This window comes from Oryctolagus cuniculus, chromosome 20 (assembly GCF_964237555.1).
Source record: "Oryctolagus cuniculus chromosome 20, mOryCun1.1, whole genome shotgun sequence".
In the NCBI taxonomy this organism is placed as follows: domain Eukaryota; kingdom Metazoa; phylum Chordata; class Mammalia; order Lagomorpha; family Leporidae; genus Oryctolagus; species Oryctolagus cuniculus.
In genome coordinates, this window is record NC_091451.1 from 39,135,152 (window position 1) to 39,157,787 (window position 22,636).

General features: G+C 56.4%; 1 protein-coding gene across 4 annotated transcripts; it reads right to left on the reverse strand.

The window, feature by feature from the left end:
* Positions 1–1,368: 1,368 nt before the first annotated feature.
* SERPINA6 (serpin family A member 6) lies at positions 1,369–21,626 on the reverse strand. 4 transcript variants are annotated; one of them, XM_002723117.5, is made up of 5 exons: positions 21,473–21,626; positions 12,040–12,671; positions 6,863–7,133; positions 3,451–3,598; positions 1,369–1,699 (listed from the first exon to the last, which is right to left on the reverse strand). In XM_002723117.5, the coding sequence occupies exons 2-5, from the start codon at positions 12,650–12,652 to the stop codon at positions 1,514–1,516; spliced, it is 1,218 nt and encodes a 405-aa protein (XP_002723163.3). In that variant the 5' UTR covers positions 12,653–12,671; positions 21,473–21,626; the 3' UTR covers positions 1,369–1,513. The 4 variants fall into 4 exon arrangements, with proteins under 4 accessions (XP_002723163.3, XP_008249516.3, XP_051695085.2 ...); XM_008251294.4 differs by having other exon boundaries at positions 12,040–12,689; positions 21,473–21,596; XM_051839125.2 differs by lacking the exon at positions 21,473–21,626 and adding an exon at positions 19,816–19,951.
* Positions 21,627–22,636: the final 1,010 nt, after the last annotated feature.

Genomic DNA, 22,636 nt, shown 5'->3' on the forward strand with positions numbered 1-22,636 from the left:
GTGAGAGTTACACAGAGAGAGGAGAGGCAGACAGAGAGAGAAAGAGAGAGAGATAGAGAGGTCTTCCATCCAATGGTTCACTCCCCAATTGGCTTCAATGGCCGGAGCTGCGCTGATCCGAAGCCAAGAGCCAGGAGTTTCTTCCAGGTCTCCCACGTGGGTGCAGGGGCCCAAGCACTTGGGCCATCTTCTACTCCTTTCCCAGGCCACAGCAGAGAGCTGGATCGGAAGAGGAGCAGCCGGGACTAGAACCAGCACCCATATGGGATGCCATCACCGCAGGCGGTGGATTAACCCACTATGCCAATGGCATGGTGCCGGCCCCCAGAGATGGTGTTAACGGGAACCCAGCGAGTCCCTGGGTCTGGAACTCAGTTCTCAGACGGGCACACTTGGATCCTGACGTGTCAGAGAACACCCAGAGCTGGCCACAGGATTCCGCCTCCAGTGCTCACAGGGCAGTGAGAAACGCACAAGGAGCTGCCACTAGCCAGTGGGGTCACAGAGGAGCCTGCTTCTGTGTCCAGGCCGCAGTCAGACACGCATGCGTGCACACACACAGACATCTACACATAGACATCACAGATCTCACACACACAGACGTCACATATACTTACACACAGAGACATCACACACACGGAGACATCTACACATACACAGACATCACACACATACACATCCACTTCCTCATGTCCATATCCATTCGCCAAGTCACACATCTGCATGCCCACTGACAGCTGTGCCTACCCACGTGCCCACTGCTTACACGGCTTGCAGACAGCTGGCCAAGCAGGTGGGCCTGCTGGTTGTCATGACATCGGTTGCCATGGAGGCACAGAGACATGACAACAAGATGAGCTCCCTCTCAGGCTGGCCTCCTTTGAACTCTGGCTCTCTTCCCCACACCTCCCTCTACCATGCCGACCCCTGGCACCCAGCATACATGGAAGAAGCCACGCCCACCTACACTGGTCATGGTGGAGGGTTGCTCCTCCTGAGATGGCCCTGGACGTTATGGACTGAATGTCTGTGTCCTCCCCAACTTCTTCCATGACACCAACCCCAGGCGATGGCGTTAGGGGTGGGAGGTCCCGAGGTCACGGGGTGGAGGGTGCATGCAGGGTGCTCTCATGAGAGAGGCCCGTGCAGCTCTGAGCTCTTTGTGTCGTGTGCACAGCCGTCTGTGAGCCAGAAGCAGGCCCTCGGCAGAGCCCCAGCGGGCAGGCGCCGGCATCCGGGGCTTCCGGCCTTCGGAACAGCGGGATCATTTGTCAGCCATCCCGCCCACGCAATGGACTGAGACACCAGGTCTGGGGGTCGTGCCCCGAGGCCCCACGCCTGCCCCTCCCACCGCACGTGTGGGCGGAGTCACAGTGACTGATTTATTCCAACACGCAGAAAGGTACAAACAGCTCTGGCGGGTGCAGGAAAACCTCCCACTCCCACGGATGCTTCCGTGGGATCCCCAGCGCCCAAAGTCAGATGCAGCAGTGGCTCCAGGCTGGGCCGACTCTCAGGCTGGGATCACAACCTTGCCCAGGAACAAGCTGCTCCAGGTGAAGTCGTCGAAGATCAGGATGAGGAAGGGCCGGTTGAAGTTCAGGGTGAGGGGTTCAGACACCAGCTGCAGGGGGCCTCCCGTGGCAGCCACCTCCACCCCCCCGTGCTCGTCGAGCTGCAGCACAGCCTTATGGAGCACCTGTTAGGAGTGGACCAGAGATGAGTGGGCACCAGCTGTGTGTGGGGGACACCTGCTGGGTGTGACACCTGCTGTGTGGGGGACACCTGCTGTGTGGGGGACACCTGCTGTGTGTGACACCTGCTGTGTGGGGGACACCTGCTGTGTGTGTGACACCTGCTGTGTGTGTGACACCTGCTGTGTGACACCTGCTGTGTGTGACACCTGCTGTGTGTGACACCTGCTGTGTGGGGGACACCTGCTATGTGTGTGGCACCTGCTGTGTGTGTGACACTTGCTGTGTGTGTGACACCTGCTGTGTGCGTGACACCTGCTGTGTGACACCTGCTGTGTGTGACACCTGCTGTGTGTGTGACACCTGCTGTGCGTGACACCTGCTATGTGTGTGGCACCTGCTGTGTGTGTGACACCTGCTGTGTGTGACACCTGCTGTGTGTGACACCTGCTGTGTGTGTGACACCTGCTGTGCGTGACACCTGCTGTGTGTGTGGCACCTGCTGTGTGCGTGACACCTGCTGTGTGTGACACCTGCTGTGTGTGTGGCACCTGCTGTGTGCATGACACCTGCTGTGCATGACACCTGCTGTGTGTACGACACCTGCTGCACACAAGGCACTTCCCACGCCTCTTCGCTTGGATTCCTCGCACCCTGCGCTTTCTAGATGGCGAAGCGGAGGCACAGAGGCTCATCTGCTGGCTCCTCACCCAAGCGGCAGCCCCGAGGCGAGAGCGCGGTCTGTCAATCTCCAGAGCCCAGGCTGTGCCTCTGCTTCCTCCCTCCACAAAGGGCAGGTGGAGCCCAGCTTCAACACCGTAGTGGGTGCTCCTTCCTGGGTCCTGGGCTGGTAGAGGGAGACTGCATTCCTCTTTCATTCTGCCAGGTAGATGCTGGGGTTGGTTTCTGCAAGGCACTCCTTCCTACTCCAGGGGAAATCAGGTGGTCTTGCTGATGCACCGCTGGTTGTGATCAGAATTAGAAGGCATTCTGAAGCCAGCGAAAGGTCTGACTGCTTGTGTGGAAGCCATCACAGTGCACACCCGGCCAATGAAGGAGCCGCTGACTTCTGGCACACTCTCAATGCCCTATGGGGCAGGAAGGGCCGTGGGGCAACCACAAGGGCAGCTCTGTGTCTTGAGAATATGCAGCTTTGGGTCACCGACTTGGGGTCAGATGCGGCCTTTTATCAGCTCCATGGCCACCACCCTGGGCCTGACTGAGGCTACCCTTGGAGCCCCCGGGGCAATCCCAGTTCCAGGGAGGCAGCTGTGCCAAGCCTGTCCCTTCACACGGTCCCCCAGGGGCCCAGGGCCCAGGGTGCTTCCAAGTGATGGAGGCTGCCCCAGAGCCTAGCGCACATCGGGGCATAGAGCAGCATTCCACGTGAGTTTTCAGAACGAATGATGGACCAGCAAGCTGGATGGTGAAGGGGACCGTGAGGGTCAGGAAGCTCAGATGGAGCCCTGGAGGACAGTCACCGGTCCCTCGTTTGGGCCAGAGCTGCTCCCACTTCTGCCCTGACCCTTCCTGTCCCCCAGCGCCCCTCTGTCAGGGGTCAGGGTTCGGGAGGCGCCTGGGCGGAGCCCCCTTGTCACAAGCTTCCTGGGTGGCCTGCTGGGTGTCCCACTGTCTTGCTGAGCCTCTGTTTACTCCTGCCCTGAGGCTCTTAGTCTGGGAACCAGAGGCCTGGTAACCCTTTCTGTTGTGAATTACGGGTGCAAAAAAAGAAAAACTGGGCTCCTACGATGCTTACCTTCGATACCTTCAGTGGGCCCTCCTGGGAGATGCTTGAGAAATTTGCCTGGTTGGTGAACAAGTCTGCGATGCCCATGGCCGCCAGTGCGCCCCTGAGCTCGTAGGCTCCGGAGATGGAGGCCTTCGGGATGTACAGGTGCACCAGCCTGCAGGGGACAGGTGAGCTCAGATGTGGTGGGCTGAGACCCCTCCCGCTCCTGCCCTACCTCTGGGGCCAGGAGAGGGGACAGGGCAGGGGCAGCACAGGGCAGTTCTGTCACACAGCAGCTTCCTCTCTGGGCCCTGAGTTCCTCATTCTTTTCTCCTCCACCTGGGACATGGCTGGACCACTGGACACCCATGATGATGGTCCCCCAAAGACCGCTTGTCTCTGGAGCAACCCCGCTAGCAACAGAGCAGTGGAGGGAGCCCTGGTCCAGCCCAGCCGTGCTGCTGCTGCTGTGTGTCCTTGGCCACGTTCTGCCGTGTCTACACGTCTCATGCACACACAGTGGCTGCAGCCATGGCCGCTCAGGGCCTCTGACCCTAATCCCTGTGATTTCGCAGGGATGCAGCACGGATTCTGGCTGATGTGGCCAGCATTTCTCTGGGACGGAGCCGATGGGTTTCTGGAAAGGTCAGGAGTCCTGCTGGGGCTGGGATGGGAATGCACACTCTACCAGATTCGGGTACTGGTTTCAGTCTTGACTTTCTTCCACTCCTGCTCCCAGACGGGGAGAAGGCACCAAAGCTGAAGCGGGGCGGGTGGGGGGTGGGCAGGTGGGAGGAAGGACCGCCCCTTCGTCTGCAGCCTGGGGCCGGGACAGGGGCCGTTTAAGCCCCGCTAGGCTGACGGATTTGCAGAGGAATCAAAGATGAGTATTCAGGGAATTCGTGCTGAGCCGGGAGACCAACGTCCACGAAAGCCCTTTGGCTCCTGGCCCACATCTCGCGGTGCGCACACGCAAAGCCTTTCACACCAGGAACCCACAGCTTCTGTGTCTGCACCGCGAGACGGAACTCGCCCAGAGCCACGCACTCAGGACGCGGTGGAAATGTGAAGACCCCAGGGCTGCTGTGCCGCCGTCTGGGTCTGAGTGGCGTGGTCAGCTCCCGCTCCCGCGTCATTGACCGACACTGCTCTGCGCACACGGACACGGTTTGGGGAAGAGATGATTTCGGGGGGCGGGTACGGAATTCTCCTTCACTTTATTTTCAGTAGGACTGGGGCTGGGGACGGTTTGAGTCATGGTGCATTGTCAGCACCTATGGAACCGCACCTGAGTGACAGCTTCCCTTTCGGGGTGGAGCAGGGAGCGGGGGAAGGGAACAGCGGAAAGGCTGCAGAGCTGGCAACGTGGCCCAAAAGCATGAGATTCACACGCACGCGAGGGCATGCACACACATGCACATGCTCTCGGGGGTGGGTCTAGGGGTTCAAGAACTGCAGCCCCCACACAGCTAGAGGGGACCCCTCTCTGAAGCGCAGAGCTGCCGGCCCCACTCTTCTCTAAGGAGGGAGGTGGGAGCCCCGGCCCGGCCCTGCAGGGAGCTGGATTCACTCCTCCAGGTGCGCCCATCATGAAGGAGCTCACGGGGGTGTAACTCAACGCCACAACTGGACGCCACAAAGCACAGAGCTGGCCAGTGCCGCAGCTCACTAGGCTAATCCTCCACCTGTAGCACCGGCATACCGGGTTCTAGTCCCGGTCGGGGCGCTGGATTCTGTCCCGGTTGCCCCTCTTCCAGGCCAGCTCTCTGCTGTGGCCAGGGAGTGCAGTGGAGGATGGCCCAAGTGCTTGGGCCCTGCACCCCATGGGAGACCAGGAAAAGCACCTGGCTCCTGCCATCAGATCAGTGCGGTGCGCCAGCCGCAGCGGCCATTGGAGGGTGAACCAACAGCAAGGGAAGACCTTTATCTCTGTCTCTCTCTCTCTCTCACTGTCCACTCTGCCTGTCAAAAAAATTTAAAAAAAATAAAGAAAGTAAAAAAGCACAGAGCTGCGTGGTCCTGCACCAGGCAGGGCAGCTCCCCCCCTCCCAAGCCCCTCCAGGAGGAACTTGCGTCTTCATTTCTGCTGCCCTGCTCGGCCGGGGCTCTGGGCAGCCCCTGTGCTGGTCAGTTCTCTGCCCTCTGCATGCACGCTCAGGGCCACTTGGGCTTGAGGCAGTTCAATGCCAAGCCATCTGTCTGCAGCCCCCTCCCCCCACGCCATCCAGCAAATCTTACGCTGTTTCTCGCTCTCTTCCTCTCGGAATTCCACCAGGAGACTGTCAGTTCCCCGGGAACCTGCTTTCTGCTCCCAGGCACGTGTCTCTGAGGTCTCTGTCGTTTCCCGTTCTCTCTCCTGCCCCTGTGCTTAGCCTGAGCCTGTGCGTGGCACACAGCAGGTGCTCCCACTTCTACATCCCAAACAGTGTTGAATGACGTGCGGCCGCTGCACCAGCCTCCGTGGGCTACTGCAGATCCGGGTGCCTGCCCCTCCCTGCATCCCCTCTGCCCTGGAGTCTGCGTCACCCGCCTGCTGCCAGGCCCCCAGGGGTGGTTTTGATTCCCCGGCTCGCCCTTACAGCGAGGACGGTGCTCTCGGTGACAAGTCCCTCCTCCACGGTGAGGTGCAGGCCTGGGCAGGTGGTGGCACTAAGATCCATCGTCCTCCAGGCGCCCCGGGGGAGAATGAGCTCAGCTGTCCACTCTCTCTCATTCCTGCAGCCACCCACACACCCGTGCACCCGCACACCCATGCACCTACGCACCTGCTCCTTCCCGCTGGTCTTTTCTCTGAGTGCGTCTTTGCACCAGCCCTTGCTTTGGCAGAGGTTAGCACAGAGGGAACCCAGCAGCTGGGTCTGCTCTGACGTCAGCCCGTCGGCCTATGGACCCCTCGCTCCCTTTCCGCTTACTCTCTCACGACTGCTCCGTCCTCACTCCCGTGCTCATTTCCCTACTGACCGACTGAAGCAGGGCCCCGCTCATGGGTTGGGCTTTGGTTCCATGAGGACACGCAGGTCATTGCTACCGTATTACAAGGGGCCTCCCTGGAGTCTTGAGCAGGGCTTGGTTTCAGGAGCACAAGATAACAGAATGGGGACGTGGGGAGCCGGGCGGCTGACGGCGGCTGATGGGCTCTGTTTAAGACGACAATGCAAAAACAGGATAATGTGGCCCTCGTGGGGAACGAGGACCTCACTGTTCGGGAAGCCCCAGGGTATCTCAGTGCTGAACGAGGGATGGATAGCGAAGGGTGACCTCTGGAGCAGGAAACCCCACGGCCTCTGGGGACCAAGCAGACAGGAAAACGAGGAGGCCTGGAGAGCAAGCCGGGGCAGGGGCAGAGTGGGGAGAAGCGTGCGCAGGTGCATGGCCCCTCCAGCTGCCCCGTCAGGCAACGCGTGCACCCAGAAGCCGACACATTGGCCGGAGGGCTTACCTGTGGGTCAGGGATTTGGACCAGCGCTGAATCGTGTCTCTGCTCAGGGCGGCGATGACTGTGTCCACCTTCCCCTTGTCCGGGAGGATGAAGAACGCGGTGCCATTGCCCACGTAATCCAGCTGCACCAGCCGGCAGGGGAGCACTGGGTCGTGCAGGTACTTGACGGTGCTCGACTGAAACATCATGGGCACCATCACCGTGGTCGTATCGTCCACGTAGAAGCTCTTCTCCTCGGTGCTTTCTGGGTCAAAGGGGTGTGCCCAGGTGCCTGGGAGAAACAGGGAGGCAGATCTATAGGGCGGAGCAGAAAACCCACCGCGGTGACGCCCTGGGTGGCAGCAGAGCCCCAAGTGTGACTGCAAAGGAGGCAGCCAGAGGTTTCCAGGCGGAAGTGAATTCCCCGAGGCTCAGAGGCTCAGGGCTGCTCAGAGGGGAAGGAGCAGGGCGCAGGGCCTGGGTTCTGGGGCTGCGATTCGGCTATGAGGTGCGGGGGGTGGTGCTGGCTGCCCAGCTGCGGCCTCCAGGTTCCTGGTGGGGGTGGGGAGGGGCGGTCTGGGGTGGACCCTCTCGTCCACCTCCAGCTGGTTGCCTGGTGGGCCCAGTGGGCGGTGCCCACGGCCCTGACCTCCAGCACAGGGTCCCTTATTCCAGCTCCCATCCCCCATGCAGAGGCAGGTTGGGAAGACTACAGGGGCCCTGAACTGCCCCCACCACACTCCATGATGGTTTCAGCCAGCTTGCTTGGTTGCCTGGGGGCAGGGTACTCACTACCCAGGCTGATGGGGTGGAAGCTACTGCTTTGGTTAAGCCAAGCCTGTGGACTACAGACTTCGGTGCCTCCCACTCAGCCTGTCAGTCCCTCTGAGCTGATCCCAAACATTCCGGGACCTTCTCTGCTCTAGATTAAGTCTCCCCAGGTCTGGAGAGGACACAGGGCCACCAGGACCCAGTTGCCCTTGACCTCAAACCCTGAACCCCCTGGGAGGCTGCCCAAAGGTGGCCAGAGCAGAGCTCCGGGGAGGCCCTTCCCTGCCCTACTGCCTGTGGCATCTCTGGGTCACCTGGGGACAGTGTGTGGTCCTGAGCCAGCCCGAGAGCCCCTGTCCTGTCTGCTGGTGACGGGCAGAGGCTGGAGGATGCAGGGTGCTGGGAAGTGAGCTAAGGCCGTGGCGGCTGGAGGCCCCGGAGCTCTGGCTGGGGCATCTCCAGCCCAGGCTCTGCAGCCCCTGAGTGTGAACCGCAGCCCCCTCCCCAGTCGTCTCACGGCACGTGAGGTCATTGGCAGGACCTCACACCGTCCTCCAAGGGCAGTCTGGAGTCCTCAGAACTGGGGGTGGCTGGCGTTGGTGTCTAACTTGTCCAATTAAAAAAAATAAAAATAAAAAATCACCTGTGGATACATTGCTTTTCTGTTAGGTTTTTTTCTCCCTAAAATTTTCTTGCTTGCTTTTGACTGTTTCTTTTCCAGAGCGATTCTAACACCTGGAGCTTGGATCAAAGCGAAATACAGAATGGGGTTCCACCACTAGGGGATTTCTTCTCGAAAATTCTTGGGAAAATGGTGGCAGAGAAACTAAGCCCTTAGGGGAGGGGTGGGAGCTGGCGAGAGCAAGGATGATTCCCCTGGAAAATCTGTCAACAGGATTTTTTAAAAAGATTTATTTATTTACTTGAAAGTCAGAGTTACACAGAGAGAGGAAAGGAGAGGCAGAGAGAGAGAGAGAGAGGTCTTCCATCCACAGGTTCACCCCCCAAGCTGGCCACATTGGCTGGAGCTGTGCCAATCCAAAGCCAGGAGCCAGGAGCTTCCTTCAGGTCTCCCACGCAGGTGCAGGGGCCCAAGGACTTGGGCCGTCCCCTACTGCTTTCCCAGGCCACAGCAGGGAGCTGGATTGGAAGTGGAGCAGCCGGGACTCGAATCAGCGCCCACATGGGATGCCAGCACTGCAGGCAGCAGCTTTACATACTAGGCCACAGTGCAGGCCCCTCAGCAAGATTTTTAGCATTCTCTAAACAGAGCTGTTAAGACAGTCCACTGCATAAGGAACCCACCGGGGCTGGCGCTGTGGTACAGGGAGTTAGGCTGCCGCTGGCAGTGCTGGCATCCTATGTTGGAGTGCTGGTTGAGTCCCAGCTGCTCCGCTTCTGGTCCAGCTCCCTATTAATGCGCTGGGAAAGCAGCAGAAGACGGCCCAAGTGCTTGGGCCCCTGCACCCACAAGGGAGGCCAGGATGGAGTTCTAGGGGGCTGTTGTGGCCATCTGGGGAGAGGGCACATGGAAGGTCTCTCTGCCCCTCCCTTTCTGTTCTTTGCCTTTCAAATTAATAAATACAAAACCAGGAGCACCCCAGGGACACGTCACATGTTCTAACTTCAATGACTGTAGCAACGTCATTCTTCACCTCTGTTGTCCTGGCTTGTGGGGGCACTGCAGCACCCCCTGGTGGAACCAAGGCTTTGCCATGAAGACCTGTGTGCAGTGAGGCCTCCGCCTCCCCCCACTCAGAAGAAGCTGTGGCTCCATCAGCTGAGCACCACGGTTGTCCTGAGAAACGAGAAACGGTGTGCAGGGCAGCACCTGCCCGCACCTGCGCCACCAGCCGGCCCAGAGCCCTCTCAGACTCAGCAGTGCCCTCCTGCTGCTGGGTGCACAGCCTTCTCACGAGGCTATGTTCCAGAACCTCTGGGAGCTCTGTTGAGTTCCTTCCAGGCGCCAAGCACATGCAAGGGTAGTGGGGCCCCCAGAGGGACAAGGCTGCTGGGCACAAAAGCGCACGGCCTAGTGGGGGAAGGGACCTACGGGATTTCTGGGCACAACTGGAAGCTGTCTTGGGCAAATATGCCCAGTGTCTCCGGTCTCCCGTGTTGGGGGAAGAATGCTGCTCTAACCCGGCCGGCCTCACTCTCCCTGCCTTCCCAGGAGGGCAGTACCTGGGCGGGATCGCAGACTGGCGCCTGGGGACAGACGAGGTTGAGGAGTACTCCCGGTGCTGAGATGGCCCCGGGGAGAGGAGCTGCAGGACGGAGGGGGTGGCCCCATTTGGTGGGAGGCCCCGAGTGACACTGGGAGGAGGGGAGGGGGGCATGAGGTGAGCTTGCTGGGGCTCAGGACTCAGGTGGTCTCGGGTGCCGCCGAGAGACGGACGCGCAGTCAGCTTGCTGCCCGGTTTGTTTCTTTGCTGCTCCGCCTGCATTTCTCTGACTGGGGCTGTGTCACTGAGACTGGGCACGTGCGGCTAACCCGAGGTCTGCTCAGGGTGCACAGGGAGGCTTCCCGGAGGAAGCGGCTTTCGAGTGCCGACTGGAAGGGTGGGAAGGTGTTTTGGGCAGTCAGGTAAAGTTGGACGGAAGGGGCCTGGGCTTCATGGCAGGTAGGATACTGGTTCCCCAAGGATGTCCCCACCCGGATCCCGGGAACCTGTGGCTGAATCAGGCTGCAGGGATGGGGAAATCGGAGCTGCCGATGGGGCCCTGCCATTGCTCAGCTGGCCCTGTGCCAGGAGAGGCGACCCTGCACCTCCCAGGTGGGCCCAGTGTAACCATGCGGGTCCTTGTAGTTGGAAGAGGAAAGCAGGAGAGTGAGGGATGGGCCCAGTGCTGCGGCGTAGCAGGTAAAGCCACTGCCTGCAATGCCAGCATCCCATATGGTTGCTGGTTCAAGTCCCGGCTGCTCCACTTGCGATCCAGCTCTCTGCTGTGGCCTGGGAAAGCAGTAGAAGATGGCCCAAGTGCTTGGGCCCCTGCACCTGCATGGGAGACCAGGAAGAAGCTCCTGGCTCCTGGCTTCGGATTGGCATAGCTCTGGCCGTTGCAGTCATTTGGGGAGTGAACGAGTGGATGGAAGACCTCTCTCTCTCTCTCTGCCTCTCCTCTCTCTGTGTAACTCTATCAAATAAATAAATAAATCTTAAAAAAAAAAAAAAGAGGAGTGAGGGTCAGAACAGAGGGGCAGCGGAGGCAGAGGCCAGAGCTGTGTGACTGCAGGCTTTGAGGACGGAGGGGGCCCTGAGCCAAGGATTGCAGGCAGCCTGTGGGCGCTGGAAAAGGCCCAGAAATGCACTCTGCCTGAGAGCCTGCAGAACGAGCCAGCCCGGCCCAAACCGTGACCATCTGGACTCTGACCTCCAGCCTGGTAAGCTTGTGAGTCCGTGTCGTTTGGAGCCCCTGCGTCTGCGCTAATTCTCTGCAGCCACCCTAGGAGGCTAAGCCGGGCGTGTGCGGCTGGGTGCTGGGAGGTGGGAGGAGGGAAGACACTGCGGCTCGGGGCTGGTATGGTGGGGCAGAGGACTCGGGGCCGCGGGCTGTCACTCTTGGGGTGGCGCTCGCTGTGGGGACTGCCCTGTGCTTTCTGGGTGGACAGCTGCCAGCTGTCAGCAGCACACCCTGCCGCAGCCCCACCGTAGCGCCCGAGACCTGTGCCCGGGAAGGCAGGAGGCTGCTTCTCGTTGAGAACCTCTGCTCTGGATACAGGAGTTTGGATTTCACCCCTGCGCACGCTGCGCCTCCAGATCTCTGACCCGGGGCCGAAGCAGCAAATTCCAGCTGTGGGGGGGGGGGGGCGGCATTGGGCATGGGGTTAAGCCACCAGCTGGGCATCCACATTCCATGTTGGAGTGCTTGGAGCCCTGACATGCTCCTGATTCCAGCTTCCAGATAACGCGCTCTCTGGGAGGCAGCTCCCCAGGGCCCAAGGAACTGTGTCCCTGCCATCCACACGGAAGACCCAGAGTGCGTTCCAGGCTCCTGGTTTGGCCTGGCCCCAATCAGGCTGTTGTAGGTATTTGGAGCAGTGAACTAGTGGAAGGCAGCTCTCTCTCTCTCTCTCTCTGCCTTTCAAATATTGACTGCGAGTTGTGCCTGTAGGTCTGTGTGCCTACCCCTGTGCAGCACCTGCCAGCGCTCAGTCAATATTGTAGCTGCGAGGCAGCGGAGTGGCCCTGGTGACGGGGACGGCGTCAAGCCAACACGCTGGGACTGGGGCAAGGCACTCGGCGCGCCGGGCGTCATTTCACTCTCTGTAAAGGGAAGGATTGTGGCGAAGACCAAGTCACCCAGGTTTGAACGTGTTTTCTAAAAGTCAAATTTCCGCCCAGCCGCGGGCTCTGCACTTTGATGGCCAGCGCTACTCTTGGCAACAGCGGAGGGCCCCCCACAGAGCAGGGAGGGGAAGTTACCTTTGAAGAAGATGTAGTTGACCAGAATGAGGATGGCTGGGTTCTCCAGGCCCAGAAACAGGTCCGCAATTTTCCCCTGCGTCTTATTCTCGATGTACTCGTTGATCTGCCTGCAGGCCCTAGGCCAGTCCTGGAAATCTGTGGCCAAGGCCTCGGACTCGTAGTAACGCCTGATGTCCGCAGAGAAGGACTCCAGCAGCTCCAGGCTGTGGTCCAGGAACAAGGCGTTGCCCATGGTCATCTCCAAGCTGGTGTCCGACTCCCCAAGGAGGTGGTGCAGGTACTGGAAGCCCTGGTGGATCTCAGCTTCGGGCATCTCCGTGAGGTTGAAGCCCAGGCCCTGCAGAAGCTGGGTGCGAGTGTGGCCGGAGGCGCCCAGGGACAGCATGGCCAAGGCCATGGAGACGCTCACGGGGGAGATGCAGATGTTCCTGTCTGGAGCCGAGGACACGAGCTGCCGATATAGGCTGAAGGCAAAGTCCACGTTGGCTGGAGCCAGGCCCCGGTGCGGGCTCCTGGTACAGATGTCATCGCCTGGGGGATCCGCAGCCTGGACGGCCCAGTGGCCACTGGTGCACAGCCAGAGGAGACAGGCGTACACGGCGAGAGGCATTGTCCAGCGTGGCCAGGCACTGCCAAGTCAAGAGTCTCTGTTAGGAGACGTGGTGGCCTCTGAGTCAGCGGGACCTGGTGTCCCAGGAGGCAGGCGAGAGACCCCAGCCAAGTCCCTCCCTCCAGCAGACATGAGCCTCAGAGTCCTCACTGGAAGATGTACCCACTGTGACAGATCAAGTGCCACCAGGCGCCCAGCTCTGCTCTAGGGACTTTGCCCAATTCTGCCCTCTAATCCTCACCAACACATCCACACAGTAGACTGGTGACCTGGTTTTAAGCTGGTGGAAACAGACGCTTGGGTTCAATACCCACCCAATGGGTATATTTAAAGTACTGAAAGAAACCAAGAGACGACCAACCAGGAATCCTGTATCTTGCAAAACTGTCCTTCAAAAACGAGGGAGTTGTCGAGACAGTCCCGAATGAACCAAAGCTGAAGGAGTTCCTTCCCAAAACACCTGCCCCGAGAGACATAAAAGGCAGACCATGTCTGATTGAGACGAGAGGACACCGGGCAGTAGCTAAAGCTGTAGGAAGGAATAAAGCCTTCTGGGAATGGTGACTACATGAGTAGTTACACAAACCAGTGTTTTTGCAGCTCTGGTTTGTAGTTTCAGGTTTTATTTTCTGTGTGATTTAACATAAAAATAATTATTTGTGTATATTTCTGGGCACACGATGCATGAAAGTACAGCTTGTGACACCCGTAGCTGAAAGGGGAGGGGGACAGGGTTATTTGAAGCCGGGTTTTCTATGCCATTGAGATTAGGTGATGTAGCTTTGGGACGTTGATTGTAATCCCCACGATGGCCACAAAGGAGACAACTGGAGAATATTCAAAAGTGAGAACGGGGGGACTGGCACTGTGGCGCAGCGGGTAAAACATTCCACAGGGACACCACGTGAGCCCTGGCTGCTCCACCTCTGATCCAGCTCCCTGCTAATCAGAATTAATTAGTCCCCTGCTAATGAGCCTGGGGAAAGCAGCGGAAGATGGCCCAAGTGCCTGGGCTCCTGCCACACATGTGGGAGACCTGGAAGAAGCTCTTGGCTCCTGGCTTCAGTCTGGCCCAGCCCTGTTCATTGTGGCCATCTGGGGAGTGAATCTGCAGATAGAGGATCCATCTCTCCCTCCTCTCTCTCTCTCTCTCTCTCTCTGTAACTCTGCCTTTCAAATAAATAAAATAAATCTTTTTAAAAAAACAAGAATGATGAGGGCATCAAAGCATTTCACTTTAACGAAAGAAGGTGAACTAAACACAAGTGTAGACAATAACATAGGAACAGAGATGAAAAGCTACAGGCGTTTCAGAGACAAGTAGCAAAGCAGTGAGGTCAGTCTCTCTTATCATTGATTACTTTAAATGTCAGTGGATTAAGTTCTCCATTCTGAAGGCAGAGATTAATAGAACGGATGTGATGATGAATTTTACATATTGATTGATGGAGTTCGGAGATGCCTGGGTGGCCGGTGCCAGTCCACTTGTGCTGCTATAACAAAAATACCGCGGACTGTAACTTACAAACTCACAGCTCTGGGGGCGGGAAATTCAGCACCGAGCCCCCGCTGGCTCAGTGCTGGTGAGGACCGGCTGTCTCCCGCGTGCTCCTTCCTGCTGTGTCCCCAAGGGGTGGCAGGAGTGCACAGGCTCCCGCAGGCCCCTTTCACCAGGCTGCATCCAGTTCACGCCCGATCTCCCCCCACGCCCCACACTGAGGATTAGGTTTCCACGTGTGACACCATGGGGCACAGCCACGCAGCCCACAGCAGCTGGTGACACACGATTCCTGGTGTGTCTGTGAGAGCATTTCTGGAAGAGGTGAGCACTGGCGATGGTGTAGAGAAGCCCTCCCCACGGTGGGCGGCACTGCCTGACCCACGCAGAGCTGGATGGAACAGAGACGTGGACAGGGCTGTCTCTGTCTGGACCTCAGGCCTTCAGATGTGCACCGCCAGCATTCCTGCGTCTCCAGCCAGCAGGTGGCTGACGGACGGACTTCTGAGCCTCCCAACCACACAAACCGGCTCTCATAGGAAGGCTCTGTCTCTATGGAAATGTATATGCCCAGCTACGCTTCCCTCTATATACATCGTACTGATTCTCTTTTCTCTAACACCACGGATTAAAAAACAGGATCCAACTATATGCTGTCTACAAAAGGCTAATTTTGGATCCAAAGACAAACCAGATGGGAAGGAAAAGGACAGTAGAGATCTTCCACATGGAAGTGACCCAGAGGGAGCAGGAGGGCCACATTCACATCAGGCGTCACAGGAGCTCAAGAAGGACATCGCTGACTACTAAAGCGTTCATTTGTAAACACGGACACACTGAATAACAGACTCTCAACATAAGCTAGGCAAAAATCCCAGATGGAAGGGGTGTGTGTGCAGGGAGATAGCTGTACAATAATTTGGAGACTACAATACTCTACTCTCAATAATGGCCAGGACAACCAGACATAGATATAAGGAGGGGACGGTGCTGTGGTGCAGCGAGTTAAAGCCCTGGCCTGAGGCGCCAGCCTCTGATATGGGCACCGGTTCTAGTCCCGGCTGCTCCTCTTCTGATCCAGCTCTCTGCCATGGCCTGAAAAAGCAGTAGAAGATGGCCCAAGTCCTTGGGCCCTGCACTGATGTGGGAGACCTGGAAGAAGCTCCTGGCTCCTGGCTTTGGATTGGCGTGGCTCCAGCCGTTGTGGCCATCTGGGGAGCAAACCAGCGGATGGAAGACCTCTCTCTCTGTCTCCACCTCTCTCTGTAACTCTGTCTTTCAAATAATAAAATGAATCTTAAAAAAAAGATATATAAGGAAATAGAGGACTTGAGCAACACAATAAACCAGCTAGATCTATCAGACAGATATAGAACACTACAACAACACATTGTTCTCAAGTACACATAATACATTCTCCAGGATTAGGTCACAGATAAGCACTCACTAGATTTTAAGACAGATCCTATACAAAGTATCTTTCCTAATCATAGTTGGATGATATTATAAATCAATAACAGAAGGAAAACTGGAAAATTCACAAACTGTGGAAACTAAACACACTTTTAAATGACCAATGGGTCAAAGAAGATATACAAAGGAAATCAAAGAACATTTAGAGGCAGGTGAAAATGAAAACACAAATATAGAAACCTGTGGATGCAGTGAAAACAGTGCTGAGGGAAAACTTTATAGCAAAAATCAATGAGATCGAGGGCTGGCATTATGGCGTAGCAGGTAAAGCCGCCGCCTGCAGTGCTGGCATCCATATGGGCACCAGTTCGAGTTCTGGCTGTTCCACTTCCAATCTAGCTCTCTGTGATGGCCTGAGAAAGCAGTAGAAGATGGCTCAAGTCCTTGGGGCCTGTACCTGCATGGGAGACCCAGAAGAAGCTCCTGGTTCCTGGCTTTGGGTTGGCGCAGCTCTGGCTGTTGCAGCCATCTGGGGAGTGAACCAGCGGATGGAAAACCTCTCTCTCTCTCTGCCTCTCTATATCGCTTTCAAGTAAATAAATAAAATCTTTAAAAAATATCAATGAGATCACAAATCAGCAGCCTAACTTTACAACCTAGGGACCAGAAAAAGAACAACAAAACTGAAAACCAGAAGAAGGAAACAAATAAAGATTAGTGATAGATGGAGAATAGAAAAACAGTAGAGAAAATTAGTGAAACAAAAAGATGATACCTGTAATATATTTAATTTACAAATCTATAATATGATCCTCAAAGGGATTAGCACAATTGACAAACCATTAGCAGGATTGGCTAAGAAATCACTGAACCTGAAATGAACATGTAAACACTGCTATTGATTCTTCAGAAATAAAAAGGATTAAAAAAGAATACTATGAAAAAATCATACACCAACAAATTGTATAGCTTAGGTGAAATGGAAAAGTTCCTAGACACACACTGTACATCACTATGATGAAATAACAGACTGAGTGGTTTGTAAGGGAGGCGTGTTTGTTTGGTTCCCAGTTGGTGGCTGGATAGTCCAACAGCACGGTGCTGGCATCTGCAAAGGGCTCCCTGGCTGTCACACAGGATGGTGAGGCAGAGTGCATCCTGCACAGGAGGAGCCTCGTACACAGAGTGGCCTCCCTTCACAACAACCTGCTCTCGTGAGACACGATCCGGTCAAGTGAGCCCTCACCCACTCCTGAGAGACGGGCATTGATCTCTTCCACAGGTGCTGAGTCATGATTTAATCATCTCACATCATCACCTCTTAAAAGTGACTGACAGGTCAGTGCTATCACCCTAGACACCAGACACCCAGCACGTGGACCCTCGGGCACAGACTGAAGCCAGGCCACAGCAGCAGGGAACTCACTCACTTTATCGGGCCTTTCCGTCAACAGTGCCCTGACACCAAAGCCAGACAAAGATGCCACAAGAAAAGAAAAATAGAGAGCAATATGGCGATGGACATCAATGTAGAAATCTCAACAAAACATTAGCAAGTCAAATTCAGCAGTGTGACCGAGCTGGGTTTATTTCTGGAATGCAAGGATGGTTCAACACATGAACACTGATGAAGGCAGTACACAACACTAACAAAATGGGAGGGAAAGGCCATGATTCTCTCAGCTGATGCACAAAAAACTATGTGACATAATTCAATACACCCTTTCCTGACAGAAACATAGACAAAAAACAAGGAACAGAAGGAAACTACCTCAAGGTAACAAAGACCATGCATGGTGTAAAACAGAAGCTTTCCCTCTAAGATCAGCAACAAGACAAGGATGCCGTGTTTACTGCTTTTATTTAGCACAACACTGAAAGTTAGAGTTGAAGCGATTGGACAAGATAAAAGAAACATAAAAGTCATCCAAGTTGGAAAGGCCAAAGTAAAATTATCTCTATTCACAGATGATATGATCTTATAAGTAGAAAATCCTAGAGATTTCACACAAAGTTGTTAAAGCTAATAGGCAAATTTAGAAAAGTTGCAGGGTATCAAACCAACACACAAAAAGCAGTTGCATTTCCAAACACACCAAAAAACAACTTGAAAAGGAAATTAAGAAAACAATTTTATTTATAATAGTGTCAAAAGTTTAGGAATTAACGGAAGAGGTAAGAGACTAACACACTGGAAAGTACAGAGCAGTACAGCAGAAAATTAAAGAAGACTAAATAAATGCAAGGACATCCCGCATTCTCGGACTGGAAGGTGGTTTGGTAAATGGCAATACCCCCAGGGCAATCTATGGAGTCAGCACAATCCCAATAATGGACTTTTCAGAAATGGAGAAACTCCCGAAATTTCACATAGTCTCAAGGGATCCTGCATGACCAAAACAACCTTGGAAAAGAAGATCCAGTTTGGAAGTCTTATGCTTCCCGATTTCAAAATTTATTATTAAACTTCAATAACCAAAACAGCAAAAAGACAGACACCTGGACCAATGGAACAGAGGACAGGGCCCAGCAATGAGCCCTGCCTGTGTGCTGAAGTGGCCTCTGACAGGTGTGCTGACAAGTCAGCGGGAAAGGCCAGACTTCTCAGCAAAGGTGCAGCGACCACGTGCCCAAGAGTGAGACTGCGCTGGTCCTTGACACACCGCGACTCAGCTCGAAATGGATCGAAGACCAAGGACACGAAACTCGAAAACAAGAAAACTTTACGATCGGACTTGGCAATGATTCTCTGGACACAACATCACGGCTATCCTCAAAAACAACAGCCAAAAAAGACAAACTGAACTTCACCAAAATTAAAACCTTTTGTTCACCAAAGGGAATTATCAATACAGTAAGAAGGCAACTCATAGAATGAGAAAATATATTTGCAAACCACGTATCCAATAAAGTATTTTTATCTAGAATATAATGAAGAACAACTAAAACTCAAGAACTAAACCAAATCCAAGCAAAGAAACGTAATTCAAAAACGGGCAAAGGATTTCCATAGAAATTTCTTCCAAGAAAGCATATACGAATGGCCAACAGCACATGGAAAGATTCAACCCCAGCCATCATTAGACAATTCAAATCAAAACCACAATGAGACCCCTTCCTACCCAGGAGGATGGTGATTACAAACAAACAAACAAACATGATGCTGACATGGATGAGAACAAATGGGAACCCTTGCGCAGGGATGCAGACAGAAGGGACTCCTGGCAGGACTGCGGAAACTAGTGCGACCATTGTTTAAAAAATATTAAACCTAGGCTGGCATTGTGGGGCAGCAGGTTAAGCTGGCTGCTTGCGACACCGGCACCCCACTCTGGAGTGTTGGCTGCTCTACTCCCAATTCCGCTCTCTGCTGTGGCCTGGGAAGGCAGCGGAAGATGGTCCAAGTCCCTGGGCCCCTGACCCCCATGGGGGAGACCCGAGTGGAGTTCCTGGCTCCCGGCTTCATCCTGGCCCACACTCATCTGTTTTGACCGTTTAATAAATATTTTTTTTTAAATTAAACCTAGGATTAGCAGATGACCCAGTAATGTCACTTTGATTCACAAAAGAATTGAAAGCAGGGAGTCAACAGGTCCTTGTACCCGAATGTCCCAACAGCCTTCACTGTCACTGTCCACAACAGCCGGAGGAGGGAACAGCCCAATGCTCATCCAGACACGAGTGAACGAAGCACACGAGCAGAGAGAACACTCGGCAGCCGCCGGGAAGGAGATCTGGGCACACGCAACAACAGGGAGGAACCGGAGGCCATTCTGCAGAATAGAAGGAGCCAGACAGGAAGCCACACAGCAGGGATCCTCAGCCAGAGCTGGGAGACCCGCAGGGCCAGAGCGCAGCATAGAGGTCGGGGGCTGGGGCAGGGGAGGACGGAGTCACTTCAGCGGGGGCGGGTTTCCACTTGGGGTGATGAAGACATTCCGGAAAAGGAAGACAGCCATGGTGTCACAGCCACAGGAATTACCGCCACGGAACCGGCAGGCGGCTCTCAGGGCATCACCCCGTGGGGGAACCAGCCCCTGGGGAAGGGGCCAGGAGCCAGCATTCAAAGCTGCACCCCAGGAGGCTGCGGGGCCCTCCGAGTGTGGGGACTGCCGGCAGCCCCGTCTCTACCCCAAGAGAGGCACCAAGGTCCCCAGGCCCCGGAGCCCACTCCCACCACTCCCTGTGCCTCCCCTCATCTCGGCGCAGTGGCCAAGAAGCCCCCGGTGCTCTGAGGCCCCCGCTTCCCTACTTTGCCAGGGTCGCAGCAAGGACCCCTCCCCAGGCTGCCGGCTTCAGCTTCCTGGCGTTCTCCCCAGCTCTGCTTTCCCACTCGGATCGCTGGCTCCTCCCCCGGTTCTTTCATTTTCCGCGGTTTCGGGGCAGACTGAGCCAGACTGCGGTGCCAGTGCTGCTGCTGCTCAGTGGCTGGGGGAACCGGAAGTGGGGCTATTTAAATTCTGCCCCCGCGCCCTCAGTGTAACAGAGCTGGTACCCAATTGGCCTGGCTTTGTGGGCTGTCCCCGGCCCAGGGCACAGCCTGGCTGTACCAGGTGCCCCTCCAACCTGGCCCCCGCAATTTCAGCCACAGAAGCGCTCTGTGTCAAAGGTTCCTCCCAGCTGCGGCAGCGCAGGGAGGGGCAGGACAGGTCAAGGCAGGGCAGGGCAGGGCAGGGCAGGGCAGGGCAGGTCAAGGCAAGGCAGCGGCAGGGCCGGCCAGGGCAGGTCGTTTCGCCAGTGTTTGCTGGGCTGGGAGCTGGGGACACCTATGGACCTGCCCCGGCCCTGCCCCAGGTGGCTCCACGGAGTGAGCCTGCCCCCTCCCTGCCACGCCTGGCTCATTCTCTCTTGGCCTTTGAGACTCAGGTTGCAGGTCCCTGTCTCCAGGCAGCCCAGCCGCTGTGCTTCTGTCCCCTCTCTGTCTCACTCAGGATGGGATCTGGGCTGCAGCACCGGTCACAGCCTCACCTGTCTGTGGGCCCCTCCTGGGCAAGGACTCCGTAGAGCACACGGCCAAGAGCAGGGCGGGCACGCCTCCCTCCCCTTCCTGCAGGCTCTGGGGAGATTGGGGGACTGACCCCTCCAGCCTGGGGAGCAACACTACCCATTGAACGTGACTGTTGAGATACCAGTCACGCTGTTAGCAAGGCTTGGCTCTGGTCACCTCACTTCCTGGGGCATGTTACGGCCCATTTTACAGAGGAGCAAACTGAGGCAGAGTTAGGGTTCCAAGCCCAGCCATACGACCTCAGATCCTGTGCCTGTCTCTGCAGGAAGCCAAATGAGTCAAACAACTCGTGAAAGGCCCCAGCTGTACGAGAATGCAGGGCATCAGGGTTGCATTTCAAATCCTTCCACCCTGCCCCATCTCTGCAGCCACTCCCAGAGAAAACACCGCCTGGCGCTCTGCTTCGGCAAGGGCGCTGGTGGAGGCGGCGTGGTCTGGGTCCTCTGGGTTTGAGTGATGGGTACGGTTCTGTTCTGTCTGCCTTAGCAAGGTCGCCAAGCGAAGAGCTGTGGCCGGGAGTGTGGGCTCCCTAGGCACCCTGTGCACCGTGCCAGCGGGGCCAGGCTGGCCTACTCCACCAGGGGTGCCACTGGGCACGGGCACTGGCCAGCCCCGGGGCTCCAGCTCTGTGGCTGTCGCCGCTGGTCAGCCAGGGCTTCAGCGCAGCGGTCCTGGAGGTGGGTGGGCAGGACTCGGCCGTGAGGCGGGAGCCCACGGGTGACCCACAGCGTCTGGGATTTGAGAAACCCTCCCCAGGGTTGCCTCATATCACTGCTGGCCGCTGCGCTGTTCTACGTCCCGGGGAAAACAACACAAACCAAACCAAACAGTGAGCCAGTGAGCAGGGGTGGCTCTGGCAGGCGGGCAGGAGCTGGAGGCACCGGGCTTCGCAGTTACTCACGTGTGCAGTGGGCTCAGGCTGCTCCTGCCGGCTCAGCCCTGCCTGGAGCCTGGGCTGTGTACAGTAAGTGGCGGGCACGGGATGCGGCCGCTAAATCTTCGCCGGATGCCCTGCTGGTTAATGGTTAGAGGGGGCCACGGCCTTTTCCATCAGGCGGCCCCCTCCCCCAGCAGGTAACCAATGGGAGGCGTTTCCAGGAAACCTGAGCCAACCCAGCACCACTACTGTGAATTTACGTCCCTCCAGCCAATTCCTTGACATTTTATTTTTTGATATCAAATGGGGCTGACATTGCATCAGGGTGGCTGGCACAGAAGTCACAGGTGCTCTTGATTAGCATCAAGGCCTGCAAGTCTGCAAAACCCAGACTCTCGGCTCTGGCTGGGGATGGGGCCGGCCTGGGCCAGCTCTCAGGGGCCTTGGTCCGAAGGGAGATGGAGAGGCGGGTGGATCCCCATCTCTCTTAATCTCCACAACTCTGCGGGAGCCCTCTCGCGACTGCCCCTCTTCAGCTGAGGAAAGACAGGTAGTCAGGAGCCCGGGCTCAGGTTCAGCTCCAAGGCCACTCAACTCCGAAACCTCGCACCTGTCCACTTCCCAACATCTACCCCGTCAGTTCTCTTGTGACAAAAAAAAAGGAATTTATTTATTGGGTCTCATGAATGGGCGTTCCAGAGGGTGGGATGGGGTTCAGGTATGTCTGGATCCAGGGGTCCCCTAACCAGGCTCACGCTCTGATTCTCTCCTGGCCTGCTTTCTTGCCCTTTCCTACCTTCCTGTGTCTACACTGCACCTCTGTAGACACCTTCCTGGGTCTACACTGCACTGCTGTTCTCTGAAGGCGGGCAGCCCTCTCTTCTCAGGGTTCACACCGGTCTCCCACAGGACTCTGGGCGCGATGGCCTGCCCTTGGCCTGGTCAGAAGGTCCAGGAGGCCTGGGCCGGCTAGGGCGGCGGCACCACTCTGCCGGCCAGAGAGGTGGGGGAGGTGGGAGAGGTGGGCTGAGTCCCTGCGCGGGAAGGGAGGGGGCGGCAGCCACCAGCAGCCCCGTTCACCCTCTGGCTCTCGGTCTTGGATTCCTCAAGCCGATTTTGGAAGTTCCGTCTTCTCCATCTAAGCTTCCAGATGAAATCACCCGGGTGCTTACAAACCCCTCATTCTAA

What these genes read in the sequence shown, in the direction of transcription:
- SERPINA6 (XM_002723117.5), bottom strand. Translation starts at nt 12,652, where the DNA reads ATGCCTCTCGCCGTGTACGCCTGTCTCCTCTGGCTGTGCACCAGTGGC. An exon ending in CAACTACATCTTCTTCAAAG is followed by an intron (nt 7,134 to 12,039) that starts GTAACTTCCCCT and finishes TGTTTCTCCCAG; the next exon opens with GCACCTGGGCACACCCCTTT. An exon ending in TCCAAATCCCTGACCCACAG is followed by an intron (nt 3,599 to 6,862) that starts GTAAGCCCTCCG and finishes TGTCCCCTGCAG; the next exon opens with GCTGGTGCACCTGTACATCC.